This window comes from Ambystoma mexicanum, chromosome 4q (assembly GCF_040938575.1).
Source record: "Ambystoma mexicanum isolate Mex_15411 chromosome 4q, UKY_AmexF1_1, whole genome shotgun sequence".
NCBI classification, from domain to species: Eukaryota; Metazoa; Chordata; class Amphibia; order Caudata; family Ambystomatidae; genus Ambystoma; species Ambystoma mexicanum.
In genome coordinates this window covers 898,339,177-898,358,065 of record NC_090928.1, presented here as the reverse complement: position 1 = coordinate 898,358,065, position 18,889 = coordinate 898,339,177, and the positions used below count along the sequence as shown (strand labels likewise).

Here is an 18,889-nt window from a genome sequence, read left to right as displayed (position 1 = left end):
CAAGGCAACCGGTAGTATTCTGGTAAGGATTTGTATTTTCCAACACAGTTCGATAAAATAAAGTCAATATGTAACCTGTTGCTTTCTCCCTTATTCAGGCGCTGAGAGAAAGTATGAAGTATTGGGGAATAATACCTCCAGCGGTAAAATCAGGTAAGTCTATTGTGGTGAGGAGGGTTCCCCTAGTTAGTCCCTTTGTTTCACCTTGCTGTCCTTTTGTTTCCCCTTAGGGGCCGGGGTTCGGCGAAGATGCAGTGGAAGCTGTGACGACCCGTGAAGAGGAATAGTACCCCCGGTGGTAAAATCAGGTAAGTCTATGGGGGGGTAGCTAATATTCCTCTTTGTATTCCGTTAGCTCACCTTGCTGTTCTTGTCTTCTCCCTAGGTGCCGGAGTGCGGCGGGAACATGCAGGAGGAGGCGGTGGAATGTGAAGATGCTGCGAAGGCCGGTGAGTTCAGCGCGGCGCTGCAGCAGGCGAGGCAATGCGCATAAAATAACTTCTTTCTTCCAGCTCGAAGGCGCGATGGATCGGGAATTCAGGTAAGGATTAAAGGTATTGCTCTTGTTCTAACCTTTTCTCCTTTTTCTAGGAGCTCCAAACTCGAGGCGGGTGTGGCAGAAGGCTGGATGCATACTTGCAGGCACGGTGAGCGTTACGCTGCTGGATGCAGAATAACGCGAAGCGTGTGCTGCTCTTCGGGCGTGGTTTAAATAGCCTCCAAAGTAGTCCCAGGTAAGTATTCCTCCCCAGCCCGCCCGAGTTAAAAATAGTCCCTAAGTAAAGTAGTCCCTTTCAAGCCTCTTTTGGCTTGTCGCTCTTGCAGCATGGTCTGCATCAGGTAAGTTTGCAGCATGGTCTGCATCAGGTAGGTTTTACTCTGAGCCTGGCGCCATAGGCCCCAGGACTGACTCTCCATATGAGCCTGGCGACATAGGTGCCAGGACTGGACCCAAATAGCCCCTAGCAGGGGTTGTTGGACTTGCTTAGGATAACTTGATGCCTGCTTCCGTGGTTGCTGGATGTGGTCTGGGTCCCCGGGGGTAGGCATCATGACAGTATTCACAAAGCCGGAATCCACAAGAACCTTTTTCTTCTGCCTACCCGTTTTTGGGGACTTGTCGGATGTAGGTGGGCATGGCCTTTCCAGAGAGACCCTGGATCTCGCCGCAAGTATGGGGGTCTTGAGAAAATCACGCTAAGGGGTCACCAAATGAAGGCACCACACTTGCACATGTCCCAAGAGAAATGCAAAATAAGATAACACACCCTGTCAGGGAATGAGACCAAGAGATAAGTTGCAAGAATAACAAACTTTATATAATATAAAGTATGTAAGCAAAGAACTCTGCTGCCCAAGAGTGCTCTAACCACAAAATACACGGGCAGCACATTATAAGAAAACATTTCTCCATGAATGGCGTCATCATATACAGTAAGAAATCACAGTGCTATTTGGAGGGGCCGTATGGCACAGCCAGCTTTATAGGGGATGCTAGTCACCAATTAGCCGCTGCTTCCTAGTCGATCGGGTGGCATGTGGGTCAGCTGGGCTCAACTCCACGGTGAATGTCAGGACAAATGTGATACATGGCTAACTGTCGAAGCTAAACAACAGGAACTGATAATATGAAAATAATGGCAACTATAAAATCCTTGCATAAATGGGAGTACTTCGAGAAAATTGACTAATATATTGGCTCCCCGGTGTCTTTCCCCTTGGGGGTTTGATCTATTGTTTACTTTTCCTGGTGCCTCATTATACGAACAGACATGTGTTGCTTTGGGTCGAATATACTGCTGCATGGATTAAGTATATGGTGGGTGTTCTGGAATGGTCATTGCGAGGGGGTCAGGTGGGTATCAACATGAAAGCGATAGGGGGGTCGGGACTGGTGCGCACTGGCTTTGGTCTCCCGCTCTGCAGAGAGCACATCTTGTGGAAAGGATACTAAACATTTGCAACAATAAATGTCTGGACTGCCTTGGAAACAAGGCTTGTGCGGAGCTGGCAGGGGGTGGCGATGCCTTGGGCTCTCTGTGCGAGGTGCTGGGGATGGGAGAGCTGAGTTTGACAGAGGCATGATATTTGGGCCTAGTAGAAAAGATGGCGTCTGATCTGATACAAAATGGTGTCTCTGGGCAGGGTCATATGCTATGTTATTTGTGTAATGGCTTATATTATCTCGTGCAGATGAGGGTCGTGGGGGCGTCTCCCCCCTTGGCTCTCACGTGGTTTAGTTACCCCGATTGTGACGAGGAGGGTGGGTTAGGACCATCTCCTTTCCAACACTTTTAGGACCATGCACACATTGATATTGTTGCTCTTAATATTTTGGGATTCACTACAGTTAATGTGAAATATTGGAAATTAGATGTTTGTAAATTGACCTGTTCGACTGTATTTTTTCTTATTCTGTCTTTTTTTAGAGTCTGATTTCTGAATGTGTTTTGTCTCTGGTAGGAAAAGAATCCAGAGAGAGGTCAGTTGGCTGCCAGGCACTGGAGAGTGCCAAAGACCAGATGCCATTGCACCAGAATTCCTGTGTTGTGGAACACAGCAGGAAAGGACGCACTACTTATGCTGTGATGGATATGGATGACAGCATGTCAAAGAGCTCCTCCCTCAATGCAAACGAGTGGAGTTCTGATGAAGATGACGGAAGGAAACCTCTTGTCAAACCCAGGTGCACATCTACACTCTCTAGCCACACATCGGAAGAGGGCAGTGGGTTCTGCAGAATGGGGAGTGAGATGTATCTGACGGCTTCTGATGATAGCAGTTCCTTCTACGGAGAAGACGGTTTTGAGGTTCAAAGGCCAGAAGAAAAAGTGCTATGTTCCTGGGTTCTTGGATCCCAGCGGAAACCTAAGAACCACCCAGCTCGGAAATGCCTTTCTGAATGTTTGAGCAAAAAAAGGGATCAGGACAGTTCTTCAGATGAACTGAGTAGGAGATTTCAATCTCAGAGGCTTGATTATTCATCTTCATCCAGCGAAGCAAATACCCCAAGCCCTAGCCTGACCCCCGCATTGGCACCGAAGCATCCAACACTAGCATCACCATGGGGCACTCATTTTTCAACACCACTGGATTCTCCATCCAGCCTCCCACCTCCAAAGTTACGAACCCCTAATGTTTTCAACATTAGCGTTGCTTTAGCAAAGAAGCACCTGAGTCAACCACAGCTGAGTACTGACAGGATGTTTGGAAGGAACAGGAATGCTATAAGCATGATCCGACCCTTTAGACTACAGGAGACTGATATTGATCTGGTGGATGGGTACCAAATGGATATCCTAGAGAAAATGGAGACTGGTTATGATGAGCACGTTTTTCCTCGGGATTCATTGGAAACGCAGGGTGCCACAGACCCGGACATTGCTGACGGAACAGTGAAGGCAGTGACCAACAAACCCCCAACGCCGCCCTTGCATCGATTCCCTTCCTGGGTAAGTACCACATTTTCACTCACTTGGGGTCATGTTTGTGCCAAGACTTTGCTTGGGAAAATACTGTCTTGCATTATAGGAAATGCTTAATGTGTCGGATTTCGAAAAGGAATATATATCACAGCATGGTCAGTATTTCTTGCACGGAAAAAGTGAACCGAAACTCTACTCGTTGGATCTGTTGCATTTTTTGAACACAGTTCATTAGATGCACGTTTCACATAGTAATCCTTGCACACATTAACCTTACAGACTCCACCTCAGTAAGATGATTTTTCTTTTAGGTTCTAGGCAGGTCTTTATATTTGTAGTATGTATCTTTATTCGTTTTTTTATACAAATACACTTAGAGCAGTGAAAAGTTATAGCACTCCTTCCATCAATAATTGCCATATAATGAAGGAATTTATTTATTGTATTTCATTATTTATTATGCGCTTAAGCCCATGGGCGTCAAAGCGCAGTACCAGAGCGACAAAGTAGTCAGGGTAGAGGCAAAAAAGCAAAAACCAAGGTTTAAGAACAAAGCGTAAACTTAGGCTGAAAACATATATCTGTCACTCAATGGAAAGTTATATCGAGAAAGAGAAGCACAAAGAGTTATCCACCAATGTGTCTTTTGAAAATGTTTCAGCTCACTTGTTTATTTGTGACATATGGCTACAGGTGTGTACATTTTCTTTTAAAGGAACGTTTGAGCTGTAATATGTACACCATTCACTCAGCAAATCCTTCCCCAGTGCGAGCCTTACTTTAACAATGGCTCTTTATTGCTGCTCCAGTTGCTTGCACCACTGGTGATTAAAACACAATATTAACAGTATGACACGAGTAATTCAATTCCTGTGCATCTAATGCTCTTGTCACATTTGCAGATTCTGTAGATGACAGGTTTTCAATGAATATGTGGGGGGAAGTAGAACGTTAAACACTTTTCAAATGTGTGCAATTTAGAGTGTAACTCCACTCCTCCAAGCATGATGTATGCCCTGGAGGAAACAAAGGGATGCTTCATCATTGTTGCAGATACCTTGGAATGGCCAGTCTGTGGTCACTTTCCTTTCTTTCCCCACAACCTTCAATAAATAATTTGGCAGTAGGAATAACGAAGCATAAGCTTCTCACCAATTGCTACCTCTGATCCCAAACACTGAGCAAATCGACCATTTCAGGCTCAGTGGCCTCATCTGGTCAGCAGGACACGCCTGATGGTGCACCCTCCACTGGTACATTCTGACTTAGTTAACCTAGAGTGCCATTTGTAAGTACCCTCAGAGTCATTACTGCCATAATAGCTCCACAGCACTCGTTGGCTCTTCTCCACCATTGTGAACTCAGAAAGAATGCACCAATCACAAAATGGCAGGACAAAACATACCATAGTTATTACTTCCCTGTCCTTTCACAGTCACCACATACTTGGGGGCTGTAACTGTAAACTGTACAGTCCCCAGCCTCCTGTTCTGTCTTGATGGTCATTGTTGCCTAGGGATCTAGGCCCAATGAAGGACGCACACACGGAGAGATAGGAGGAACTTCTTTATTCTTCTACAACCAAGCAGGAACTGGCGCTTGCTGCGCACGTGCCCCATAACTCCCTTGCCCACTCCAAACTCCGCCTTTACAACGGAGGGGGCTCATGAGCATTAACCCCTTGAGCCCCGGGTAACACTACCCCCGGACAATATGTCCAAACATCAACTTGACACTCTGTGTCCAAACAATAACTCAGCACTCTTCAACAAGTCTCATCGGCTTCTTTATGAGTCGTCTCGGCCTCTCACCTCGAGTCCCAAGATCTGGCTCCTCTTCAGTCGCCCCACTCTGGCCCATGTCCCCGGGATCTCCTTCCGGGGGAAACCACTCATCATCCCTCTGCCTCCATGGTTCTGGTGAGAGTGCCCTCTGAGGTCCTTCTGTGTTTTCTCTTCTTGCATATTGCTTGAACTGCTGACAGTTTCTGGTGACGGTCCTATTCTGGTCTTCAGCCGTCACCATTGTACCTTTCACTGCAACGATCCTCATGGGGCTTGGAGCAAACTGCGAATCTGTCTCTCTATTCACCGGCTGTTGCACCAGAACTTCATCTCCTACCTGGAGCTCCGGCGGCACCGCTCCTCTCCGTGCATCGGTACGGAGCCTTGCGTTTTCCTTTGCCGCCGCGTCTCTCTGGAGTAGATCATGGTCGGCCGGCTCTGCCTGCGCCGTACTTCTCGGGATGCGGGTTCGCACCTCATATCGGAACATGAGCTCGGCGGGCGTCTTATTTGTGACCTCATGGGGAGTGTTCCTGTAGTCTCTTAACAGGCGGCATAGCGCTTGGTGTGTATCGACTGCGTCAAGCCGTGCCCTCTGTAGGGTCTTCTTGATCGACGCCATGAAGCGCTCCGCCATTCCATTTGCCTGGGGGTGGCGTGGTGTGATCTTCATGTGCCTGAACCCCAGGTGCTCTGCCAGTGTTCCAAACTCGTGTCCACAGAATGGTGGTCCGTTGTCGGACTTGACCCACTTGGGGATCCCCCACTCGCTGAAGACCTCTTCTATCGTCGCCGCCACTTGAGTGAACGCCGTGGAATTGACCACCTTGGCAATCGGGAACCTTGAGTGCTCATCTATGAAGAGTAAAATGTAGTCACCCGCTTCAGTCGGCCCGTAGAAGTCCATGGCTACTCGTTCCCATGGGTGATCAGGTATTTGAGTATGTTGGAGTGGGGGCGGACGTTCTGCAGGGGCTGTGCACTGACAGGCATGGCAGTTCCTTACCCACTCGTCAACCGCCACATCCAGGAGGGGGAACCACACGTGGCACCTGAGCTGCTTCTTCGTGTTCTCGGCTCCTCTGTGACCTTCGTGCGCTATGCTGACCACCTCGCTCCTGAGTGTGGCGGGGATGACGATCCTGCACCCTCTGAGCAGGATATTATTGTCCTTCACCGCAAGTTCACCATGTACACGGGCTAGCCGTTCGATTTCTTGTTTGTTCACCCCCGGGTGAGCTAGGATGGCTCTGTGGTGATCTTTCCACTTGCTGGCCGTCGTGAGGCTAATCGCCAGGGCTGTCGTCGGGTCTGCTGCCGATGCGGCCGCTACCCTTTCAAGGGACAGCGCCGGAGGCAGCGCCTGGGCCGCCACGTACTGCACATACGCGACGTCGCCCTTCCGTGCAAGCGGGGCCCCTACGGGGTGTCGGGAGAGGTAGTCTGCGGGGTTGAGGTCGCCCCCCGGGCGGTGTACAATGTCATAATCATATTCCTGGAGGCGGATGCCCCACCTCTCAATCCTCGGTGGCATCTTGGTGTGCGGGTTCCCGAACAGTGATAGAAGTGCCTGGTGGTCGGTGACCAGCGTGAACCTTTTGCCGATTATGAAGTTGTGGAAGTGCTCACACGCCCAGACCGCTGCCAAGCTCTCCTTCTCGGCCTGGGAGTGGGCTAGTTCAGGCGTCGACAGCGCTCGGCTCGCGTATGCAACCACGTGTCTGGGGTTAACATCCGCACCACTGGTCTGGGCCAGGATGGCACCGAGGCCTACGGGGCTGGCATCCACTACCACCTCGGTGTGCCACAGCGGGTTGAAGTATGCTAGACGGTGAGCCTCCGCAAGGGCTTGCTTGATGTTCGCAAAGGCCTGTTGGCAGGCCGGTGTCCATTCGAACGACGACTCCTTCTGCAGCAGTTTCCTCAGCGGGTCTGTGATGGAGGCGTAGTGGGGGATGTACCTCGCACAGTATCCTGCCATGCCGAGGAACGAGCGGACGTCCGCCACCTGCCGGGGCTCGCCGAGGTTGGAGATCGTCTCGACCTTCTCGGGGTCAGGCATCATGCCATCCTTGGAAAAGATGTGTCCAAAGAATTTGAGTTTCGTTTTACTGAACCGGCACTTCAAGATGTTAAGCGTGAGGCCGGCTCTCTGAAGGGCTTCGCAAGTGTCGTGTAGTGCCCTGTCATGGGCTTCCTTGGACGATCCAAAGACGAGAATGTCGTCGCTGTAATTAAGCGCCCCTTTTATAGGTCGGATGATCTGGCGTATTGCCTCCTGGAAAATCTCAGCGGCCGATGAGATTCCAAAGTTCAGTCTCCGGTATCTGAAAAGCCCATCGTGTGTCGCAAACGTGGTTATGGGCCGGGAATCAGGGTGGAGCTCCAACTGATGGTATCCCTGATTTAGGTCCAGTTTGGAGAACATTTGGGCACTGTTCAGCAGCACAATCATGTCCTCGATACATGGTCCCGGGTGTCTCTCCCTTTGAATCGCCGTGTTGGCCACCCTCATGTCCACACACAACCGGATCTTTCCCCCTTCCTTGGGTACTACCACGAGGGGGGACACCCACGGCGTCGGCCCCGTCGCCGGTTCGATGATGCCGTCGTGGAGCAGTTGCTGGAGTGCCTCCGAAACTGTCTCCTGGAGGTGGAAACCAACCCTTCTGGGATGTTGCGGCACTGGCCGTACGTCGGGGTCGATGTGGAGCCTGATGGGGGGTCCCCGGAGCTTTCCTAGCCCCTCGCATAGCTTGGGGAAAGCACCCACGATGTCTTCTTGTGAGACGAGCGATTGAGTCTGATGAGAAGCTATCGATCCTACAGCGTTCCCCAGGCTGGGGTTGGCCGCTGCGGCGGTGATTACGTCTCCCACATTCACGTGGACCTCGATCAGCCCCAGAAGCGACGCCGTGTGGTAGCTGAGGAGGCATCGACTCCTGGCGAGAGACCGTATCACGTGAATGGTCGCATCCACTTGCCGCCCATTCAGGAGAAGGCATTGGGTGAATTGGCCCACCGTCTGTAACGGGGTGGCAGCTCCCCACTGGAAAATTCTGGAACGGGACGGATTGAGCTGTGGTGGGCATGGTATACGATCATAGTCTTGTTCACCCATGATGTTCACTGTGGCCCCGGAGTCGATCATAAATTGAAATTGGCAGTTCCCCATCTTGAGCGGGATTTGCGGGGCCTCCCTGGCCTCTTTGTTATCGAGTATGAGGTTCACAAACTCGTCGTGGTCGTATTGGTCCTGCGGTGCGTAGTAGGCCATCGCCTGGTCTTCTTGGTAGAGGGTCTCAGGCCTGTAATCTGCAGGAGGGTTGTCATATTCGTCTGTGAAGTGTCTAGGCTGATCAGCCTGATCATACGGTGGGGCGTATCCTGCCGCTTGGTATTCATCCATCGCTCGAACGTAGCGCCTCTGCCCGAAACCCTGTTGGTATGGTCTAGGCTGACTGTACTGCAGGGGCTGCGGCCGGAAAAGCATTCTGGGGGCCGCCTGGGGTCGCATCGGAAAAGGTACGCCCTCCCTGCAGACGGAGTGAAAGTGTCCTTCTCTCCCGCAGTTGGTGCATCGCTGGGACAGGGCTGGGCAGGACCCCGAATGGGGGAAGGACATCCCGCAGCGGTAGCACTGTCTTTGTAGACGCGGGGTGGACGTCGAAGAGGGTGTCGGCGGCCTGTATGGCTGAGGGCCCCTGTCGCCTTGACGGGGGGGCAGTATGGCGGCTACAAGTTCCCCCGTGTCTGCTTTAGGGTTGCTGGAGTGTCCCATGGCTGAGGCCTGCGCATCCACTCTCTCGTGAATGCGGGCAAGTTCGCTGACCTCGGGCATGGTGAGCGGTTTTTTGAGTAGCTGTTTCTTGAGTGCGGGGGAGAGGCACCCTTCGATTACCCTCAGTCGAATGGCTTCCTCTAGCGAGAACGCATCAAATTGGCAGTTCGCCCCTTTCACTCGTAGACGTGTGATGAATTCGTCGACAGTCTCTTGCGGGAGTTGGGTGCACTGGTTGAACAAATATCTTTCATAGTCCCGGTTGACCTCAATAATCAGCAGTCTGTCCAACGCACCAATCAACTTGGGAAATGTATCTTGGTCTGCGGCCGGAATGGCCTTGACAACCGTTTTGATTTCCCCCCCTACCAGGTTGAGGAAAATGTCTCTCATGTTGGGGGAGTCCCCGTCGCCGGATCCTCTCACGAAATGACGAAAATCATCCATCCAGTCGGTCCACCTGGGGCCTTTGGTGGCTTGAGGAGTCATGGTGAACGGCGGGGGCAGACGTAGTTGAATCGACTTCGCCGCCCGCGGCAGTTGAGAGCCCTGGCTGGACCCAGGGTTGGAGGTGCTCATGGCGCCTGGGAGGCGAGGCCCGCACGTGCGTAGGCGACGCGTGGGGCGAGGTAGTCGGGCCTAGGCCGAGCCTACGTGCACCCGGCGCCCGGCAAAGGGGGTCCGCCGCTTTTGCCGATTCAGGCCTCTTCAACGGCCAGGTGTCGACGGGCAGGGTACAGGACGGAGGCGTGGGCGGTATCGCTTCCGCGGAGCTTCGGTGGAGGAGGTCCGGCGAGGCGGAACCGGCGGAGTGCCGTGTTGCGCGGAGGTGGAGGAGGAGGTTCGCTGGGTTGCCCACCACGAGCGGGCTGCTGCAGGAGGAGGACTCCAGTGTGCGGGAGAAATCCTCGTCGCCAAATGTTGCCTAGGGATCTAGGCCCAATGAAGGACGCACACACGGAGAGATAGGAGGAACTTCTTTATTCTTCTACAACCAAGCAGGAACTGGCGCTTGCTGCGCACGTGCCCCATAACTCCCTTGCCCACTCCAAACTCCGCCTTTACAACGGAGGGGGCTCATGAGCATTAACCCCTTGAGCCCCGGGTAACAGTCATGAAGATTATGAGAACCTCTGTCCCCAAGTACCACACGAGGAGATAGTAAAAAACTCCCTGTGCGATCCTTGAGGCCACCGGTGTTGAGTGCCAAGGAACATGAACCAGGAACGCCGGAGACTCCCCTGACCGCTGTAAGGCAAGCAAGGGTTAAGAATCAGGCAATGGCAATCCAGTGATTTCTGGGAACATAGGAGGTGAATCGTAACAAGGCTTACCTAGGCGGAAGAGAAGTGGATGTCAACCATACCCCCAGTAAGGACCAAAGGGGCAGGAGCAAGAGGTTATCCGGCAGCAGCAAGAGGCGTAAGGGTTCTGTAGCAGTCTGGATGGGACACAATATGCACCTGTAGGGTAGTAGTGCTAATATTCAGGTCTCAGAATGGGGTAATCCGTGAGCAGTCCAAAGAACAATCCAAGATCAGAAACCAGATAGCAGAACAGATCCAAGGGAAATCCAGATCAAAACCAGTCAGCAATGCCAGGGGTCGTTAGTCCAGAACATCAATACGAGGCAGTCCATGATCCAAGGAAGAAGGGTCCTTAAACTTTCCGTAGTCAATAACCGAGAGTTGAAGATCCATGAAATGCCAAACAGTCCTCGATACGAAGCAGCTGTGAAGCACTGTGTCGGTGTATTATTGCTGGTTTTAAACGCACCGATGAATCAGGTTATAGACGTCACGTAGCATGTTTCTCCTGCCGTTTCCGCGTCACGTGTTCCGTGTAAACAGCATGTGATTGTCTCTTCCCGATCACGTGACGCGGAAACAAGCTGAGCCGGCGGTCCCGATACAACGTTGTGCAGCGCCATGGCAACTGCCAATGAAGAAACGGTCGTAACGACCTCGGGCGACCGTCCCGGCCCGCCTTCCTCCGGACGTGCCCAATTTGATCACCATGCTGCTGCCGGGTAAGAGGGGGCGAAGGGGCAGAAAGTGAGGTGCGGACATTGGAACAATGTGGACCTGAAACAGTGTGTATGACACCTCCCTGCACTTACCCAGAGCTGCACTGTACTGGTTGCACTTGCTCAGAGCATTGCTGCCCTAATCGCACTCCACCTCCCTCTCCCTGGCACTTCCCGCTCTCCCTCCCCCCTTGGCGCTGTTGCACTTGCACGATCTGAATGTCACAAGGCCTAGTAAGATTGTTTGTATTGTCCTCCCTCTGTCTTAACTCCCTTGTCTTGTCGCGCCTAAAAACACTTGTGTACAGGTGCATTATAAATGACTTCTCATATCATATTTAGCTTTACCACGTGATCTTCAGAGTAGGCATGCCAACTCCCTTCATAATCTGAAAAGAATGACCTAAGAAAAAGATAAGACCTGTTGTGTGCCAGTAACAGGCGTAACAACAAACCACATGTGGAGGTTGGTTGTGAACAAAGGGATGCGTTAGGCATGCCGCTTGCAACTGTTATCAATAAAATGTTAGGTGCCGCCCAGGACGTGGCACTCCAACCGCACTCTCTATGTCTGCATCTGTTTATGTGTAGTGTGCAAGTGACACGCAGAGGTCACAAAATGGAGTTTGCAGGAAGTTTGCTCAGTGTTTGTCTGCAATGGAAGAGACAGGGCACCAGAACTGTATTGCTTGCCACCTGGAGGGTGCGTTCTTCTCCATCATCCCAGCCTCTGCAACATTGGGTTTGTTCCTCACGCCACGATCCCACCTCTCCTGGTGCGCTGGGGCATGCACCTAAGATTACTGTCAGACAGCCCAGACAAGATGTGCTCATACTGACAATCCCCTGTGGTTGCACCAAGTAAAAAATTACTTGTGGCCCTTATAGGAAGGTACATGTGCTGCTTGACCAGTGCCGAGTTGACAAAGCCAGCGACGGAGAGCAGTGTCAACCCGTGACATATGAACAATTGCCTGCTAGTCTTGGCCATGTCGTTCGATGAGAGTGGTGATCCCCCATCCACATCAAAAGGTACAAATGCTTCATTTGCCACCGTATCCAAGGGCACCCAGGTTGGAGTTCCTCCCAAAACTTGATGAGGACAACCATCATTGCAGGGCATACCGACCCCTGAGTTTAACATTATGGGGGCCCCTTCTGCCATGGTCCCACAGTGGAACATGTGGATTGAACATCTTGATATGTTCTTTATTCTTTATAATCGGTATTCTTCACAACAGCGTGTGAAGATGAGGACATTGCACAGAAGAGAATGCTTCACTTTTATGCAGATGAGGCTGTCCATAAAATGTTCAAGACTCTGAAACCAGCAGATGTGTCATATAAGGCAACTCTCCTTGGGTTCCCCCACCAGTATTTTCTCCAGTTAGCTACCTCCAGGTTTTACCCCTTTCTGGGCTCTCGGTTTCACACTCTGCCTTGGTATTTGGTTTCTCTCACCCCTCCTTGGGGTTTGGTGTCTGTTACCCCGCCCTTGGGTCTGGTTTCTGTCACCCCGCCTTCGGGTCTGGTTTCTGTCACCCCTCCTTCAGGTCTGGTTTCCGTCGCCCTGCGTTGGGGTCTGGTTTCTGTCACCCCTCCTTGGGGTCTGGTTTCTGTCACCCCTCCTTGGGGTCTGGTTTCCATCGCCCCTCCTTGGGGTCTGGTTTCTGTCACCCCACCTTGGGGGTGGGGGTCTGATTTCTCTCACCCGGCCTTGGGGTCTGGTTTCTCTTACCCGTACTTGGATCTGGTTTCTCTCATTGGCCTTGGAGTCTAGTTTCTCTCACCCAGAAATGTGGGGTTTCTGTCACCCCTCCTTGGGGTCTGGTTTCTGTCACCCCTCCTTGGGGTCTGGTTTCCATCACCCCTCCTTGGGCTCTGGTTTCCGTCACCCCCACCTTGGGGGAGGAGGGTCTGATTTCTCTCACCCGGCGTTGGGGTCTAGTTTCTCACACCCAGCCTTGGGATCTAGTTTCTCTCAACTGGCCTTGGGGTCTGGTTTTTCTGAACCAGCCTTGCTGTCTGGTTTTTCTCAACCAGCCTTGCAGTCTGGTTATGCTCACTCCGCCTTCGGGTCTGGTTTCTCTTACCCCACCTACGGTCTGATATGGCGTTTCCACCCCACTCCCTCGAGCGATCTCCTACCTTCTGTCTCTATGCAGTGTTCCTCTGGGTAGGCATTCACAAAGGCCGATGCGGGTCCTCCCTTCTGGCTTCTTCCGAATGTTCTGCATCTGATGGAGCTGGCACTCCCTTTCCCCTGCCTTCATGCAGGGCTTCAGCATTGGTTCCTTGATGTGCCGCTCATCCGCAACTCTGACGGTTCCCATTGCTCGAAAGTCTCCTGTGCTGGGCTTCTGCAGTTCGTGTTTTGGCAGGGACACTCAACGTTCCGCTGTCTTGGCTATGGCTGTATCAGCCACGCCAGGGATGTGCTTGCTTCTTCTGCTACACCTCCCAGGAGTAGGTCTCTCCTCCTCTGCAGCCCCACAGGCCACCTTCCTCTCATGTTCCATGGCTGATTGGGTCTTTATTCTCCACCCAACAAGGGAGAGGGCCTATCTCCCGCTTTCCCTCCTGATGTGAGGATGGTGCCTGAAAAGAGACAGAAACCATGTCAGCCATTTGTGTAACAAGTTGCAGGTTATTTCACAGTTTAACTCCCATATAACCAACAAAACTGTTAGGCTCTTGAGACAAGTGAGGATAATATGTACCTGTGTTTAGGCATTGCCTCTAAGGGGTGAGGGGGAAACCCCGGTGGGGACCCTGCTTGCCCTATCCGCTAGTGGGTGTTAAGCTCAGGCTCACCTCCCTAGTCCCATAGTGGGTTTGGCTCCCCTTGGGGAGAAGGGACAAACTCCCTGAATTCATCACAATCTATATATGCCCTATTGTTAAGGTGAAACCTATCAGCCATAGGAAATGCAAACATTATATGTCTAATATTTTTTGAATCGTTGGACAGACCATCATGAAATTGTTCTAACAAGATTTATGGCAACGGCCCCCACAAGTTGAACATTTTGTGCAAATTCTTGTTGTCATGGTTCAAAAGATATAAAGGGTACAAAAAGGGTGTGTTATTAACTTTTCCATTCATATCAAATGTTTTCTCAAACGCACAGGCTAAACTGCTGTGAGAAGCAAGTTGGGCACAAAACAGCCTCAAGAAATCCTGTGTTGGTTTGGCATAAATACATTCAGTAGTTTTGTTTAATATCGGGTAGAGTGGGGTGCCCGTACCCAAAATGTTTGTTATATCTCCCATGATGCATTTCTGGTACTAAGACTTTTCATTTATGATAAACTATCATTTCGCAGTTCGAGATTCAAGATTTCGATATGTTTTGGGAACTGCCCTAAAATGATATAAGTGGTGTAGGTAGGGTAGTTTAGAGGCTAGGGAGCATGTGGAGAGGGTAAGAAGAAAGGATGGTTTTTCAAGGTTTGGTGCTTGGGGGCGTATTTTTTTAACACTTTGCAGAAATCAAATTCTGAATGTTGAGTGTCAAAATAAGAGTAAATACTTCAAAACTATAATACAATGAGAACAAATAGTTTCTCCACCATGTCCCATGCACATGTCACTGTTAATTGTATTGACTTTAATGTAAGACTGATAGTCAGTAAAGGATCAGAACTAGCAATTTGGTGAGTTAAATATTCTCATCAACAAGAAAATGTCCTTGCAGAAATTGCTGATATTTGTTTTAATTCCACTTCTCATGCATCCTGTAAATCCTCAAATAGCAATGGTGCCCTGGTGTTTCAACCATTTCCTGGTCTTTATCAAGGCTGGGCTTCCTAAAATTACATGCGTGATGGTTGTAAGTAAAACACGAAAGATGGGGATTTCCTCTGTTGATTTGCAGTAGATGGGGAGCAGCCTTACCAGTGTTGGGTTACCGCAAATGAATCCTATGGAGATTAATTTGCAGTAACCCAATGTGGGTAAGGCTACTCCCTAACAAGGAGACTGCCACAACTCGCAAAACCAACCTAACAAGGTCTGTTGCTTACATTCACAACATTGGAGAATGGAAATCCAGCCATTTCATTGAAAGGAAGTGAACGGTAGATGTGATTAAGAGGACATTGTTTCTGTCTATTACAAATCAACAGGGGAAAGCCCCATCTTTTGTGTTTTTCTTACAACAATCACGTATGTAATATTAGGAAGCTCAGCCTTGATAAAGACCAGGAAATGGTCGAAACACTGAATCGTCACTGATTCAAGTCTTAAATTAACCTTGATACAATTAACAGTGACATGCACATGGGACATGGTGCAGTAACAATTTTTGTTATGTTTGTAGGCGATGGGGAAGCCCTGATAGACCTACTGTAGCAGCAGTCCAACCTATATTGATGATCCCTTGCGCAGCGTAACTGAGGTGGCTCCAGACCTCCAAATAAGATGCGTACTAGGCCTTTTTACGCACAAAAATTTTGTAAATAGAGCAGCTTTATTATTTTCCTGTGTACTTTTACACACAGGTTTAGACCAGAGGGCAGTGCAAAAGTCAGGTTACTTGACAGACACCAGAAGGCTTCTTTTGATTTTTATCTACATTGATGTAATTGCAAGCCACCTCTGAAACGGAATGTATTTCTCTGAATCCTTTAAAAAAAGGAACTGCACATTGTGATAAAAGGAATGGTTTCTTTCCATTCAGCTTCAGAAGCACTGTGCATTTTTTCCTAGAATTTTAGGATTGTATAATTGATAAAATGGAAAAATAAATTGCAATTGAGAATTAATATTTTGTAACAAATTATGCTTTTGTTTCCAGTGAAAGCCAATCATTATTACATTATTGCACAATTGTATTTTGTTCTGGTGCTGTGTGCATAATCATGCAGAGGCACATAATTTTTACACTTATAATTTAATGTACACTCTACTTATAAAAACAGTGTGTAAAATGATGACTATGCACAATCAAGTTTACATCCATTCAACCTTGCAGTCAATGGGGTACATTACTATAAATGGTCAGTGGCAGCAGAGTCTTTGCTCAAGGGTGGGTGATTGTCATTACACCAATCACAGGTGTCCTAGCCTCTCAAATCTTCAAGACTACAATTAAAACGTCCAAAACCTGACTCTCCAGGAAGTGCAAACAAACAAATGAAAGTTACATTGGTAATTGAAAAGAAACTCAGCCAAACCTGTCCATGTGATAATCCAAATTGGTATTTAACTATATGTAGCGCTTCATAAATGGTTTGTCCAACATCTAGGTACTGTAATTATTATACCTCAGTCGATACTCAGTTAACTGACCTCTGAAGGATGTTAGCCAATAAAATAGCTCGGCCGGTTGAGCACTCGTTGCAATCTGTGCGTTATCTGTAGGTTGCAGGTTCGAATCCCAGCAAGTCCAACTCAACCTTGCATCCTTTCGAGGTCGATAAAGGAATACAGACTTTGGTTTGCTGATAATTGTGATAAATATGTTCTATGAACAGTGCTTTGCCAAAAGCGCTGTATAAATTACCATTTGACCATTAGATTAAATATATAATTCAGCATGGAGACGTTGCTTTTCTGCACTGTTGTATGATAACATTGGCATACCCTTTGGTAGTAATAGCTCCAGGAAATGAGGACTTTCATTAAACATCAAAAGACAATTCTGCTATCGAACCTCAAAACACACAATACAATTCATGGTTGCTTTACTATGCAATTGCTTATGTTTTTGTGATTTCAACATTTAAACCTATACAGGGGAGATCAAATGGCCAGACCTTAGAAAAATAATGAAAGGTGTATTCTGTCACAATGCAGAAAGCTGCCGCATAGTAATGATTTCCATTGAGTTTTTGCACACGTCGGCTAGATGTTATACATTTTACTCTCTTGCAAATGAGAAAAGTCATTTTTACTCTCTTAAAATCACATTTACTCTCAAAGTTTAAAAATAGGAAGTAAAATACTCCCACCTCAAAATCGTATCTGGAGCATTGGGTAACTCCATCTTTCACTAATCTTAAATATATTGAGATGTGGCAATCACTTGTTTTCTAATTAGGGGAAGAGGGGTATTTTTTGTAAATTTTAGGCAGCAATCCGTGTTTTAATACAAAAAAACAATTACAGAGGTTGCTTCCTAAATTAACCTAAAATGTATGGGAGACGGAAGTGAGGGGGCTATTAGTGTTTGGGGGTCTTGGATTTCATTAAAAGTGCATTACTGAGGCGCAAGTGGTGTCAATGTATGTTTACAATAGACTTTGTTTTGTTTGAATAACTGTGTCACCTCACCTAACATTGTGACAGAGCGTAATGAAAATGGATTTTGGTGGTTTCAATGGGGATTATTCCCCGTCCCCTGAAAACATGTTTTGAATATTATTTTTTTTATTGTTGCAAATTTGGTAAAAACAATACCTTATAGAACATTATCCACACATTAAATATTACACATAAAATTCAATTTTTTAAAATGTATTTGCATATTAGTTTATTACTAAACTGTTTACAAAAGAAGAAGAATCCCCCCAAAACCCCTCAATTTGGACAGCATTCTTAGGAGAGGAAAGAATTAATTTGTACGTTTTTGTTGTTGTTTTTTTTGTTTTTTAACTTGTTTCATTCAAATATTTTCCTTCAAATTCAAATATGACTAATACATGATAGCGATAACAAAAACAAAAAATTGCCAAGTTCAGAATCTTAATCACAAGCATTCATTCCAGCAATATTTGAGACACACACCAATATTACATTTAAAAACACATAAATACCCGTCATCTAAAACCAAGACTTTCATCAATTCATCAAACATCTCTTATAGAGATCTTCACTCTGAGTTGTCACACTTGACAGTGCAACAAAAGCATATTTAAAAAAATAACAAGAGCTAAAAGCAGAGATACCTGACCACTCATCATCAATCAGTTCCAAACAGAAATACCATCCACACACTCGATTGAGTTTACATGAGATTTAAAATGTATAATCCTTGGTTTGGTCAGTGCTGTGCATTCTATTACCAAATGAAAAAGTGACTCAGTGCTGTGTTCTGTGTAAAGTTTGCAGGTTCTGAATTCATGAGGTATTTTTAACTGGGGTCCTAAAATTTGTAACGTAGGCAAACAATTCAGTCTAAGCTTAAGATGCCATTGACGGGCAGATGCTGAGGGAAATTTAGCCAAATATGGTCTTAAATTTAAACTGGGAACATACAGCACACTTGGTGTATTATACCTACTCTTATGTCCTGTCCCCTTTCCTCCATATTGTATGGGTGTCCCTCACAAGGGACGGGAGAAAGAACCTTTTTCACTAGAAAAAATCTTCTTCCCCTTTAAATTTAGAGGCGTGCTGGGGCACGGCCCTGGGAGCATGCGCTCGCCTGACTCTGCCCCCAGCGCCACTCCTCAGTCCCCTTTTCTGCATCGACGGGAACGGGCCGAATTCACCAGCGCTCCTGGGTTTGGCTTCGGCCATGCAATTCCAAGCATGGATACTTCTTCTCTTCTGTCTTTTTGTCTTTTTATCATTCACGTGCTCGGTCCTCAGGCGTCACGCCCCTCCCTGGCGCATGTCGACTTCTACACGGTGCCCATCCTGCGACGGGCTCTTTCCAACTTCAGACCCCCATGCCCTGTGCCTACGTTGCCTTGGCCCTGACCATGGCTGGCAAGCTTGTTGTGCAACACGCTTTCCTCGAGGTCTCTGAAGAGGGACTAACCAGGTGGAGGGAACTCTTCCAGAGATCGCCTCCAGAAGACCGGAAGGACTTCATCGATTCAGGCCCAAGGTAGGGCCTCTCTTTCTCAGCGCACCCCGCAAGGGAGACTCCTTACAAAGACTTGCCCACATGAGAGGAACCACTCAGGTTCTCATACCAGTGCA

The 18,889-nt window shown here is 48.5% G+C and overlaps 1 protein-coding gene across 1 annotated transcript in view; it reads left to right on the top strand.

Moving 5' to 3' along the window:
• PLEKHH2 (pleckstrin homology, MyTH4 and FERM domain containing H2) overlaps nt 1-18,889 on the top strand; it is a 1,974,292-nt gene that overhangs the window by 679,255 nt on the left and 1,276,148 nt on the right. The window contains exon 7 of the mRNA XM_069608462.1: nt 2,464-3,452. Coding sequence (XP_069464563.1) covers nt 2,464-3,452 — 989 coding nt within the window. The remainder of the gene's footprint in view (nt 1-2,463; nt 3,453-18,889) is intronic.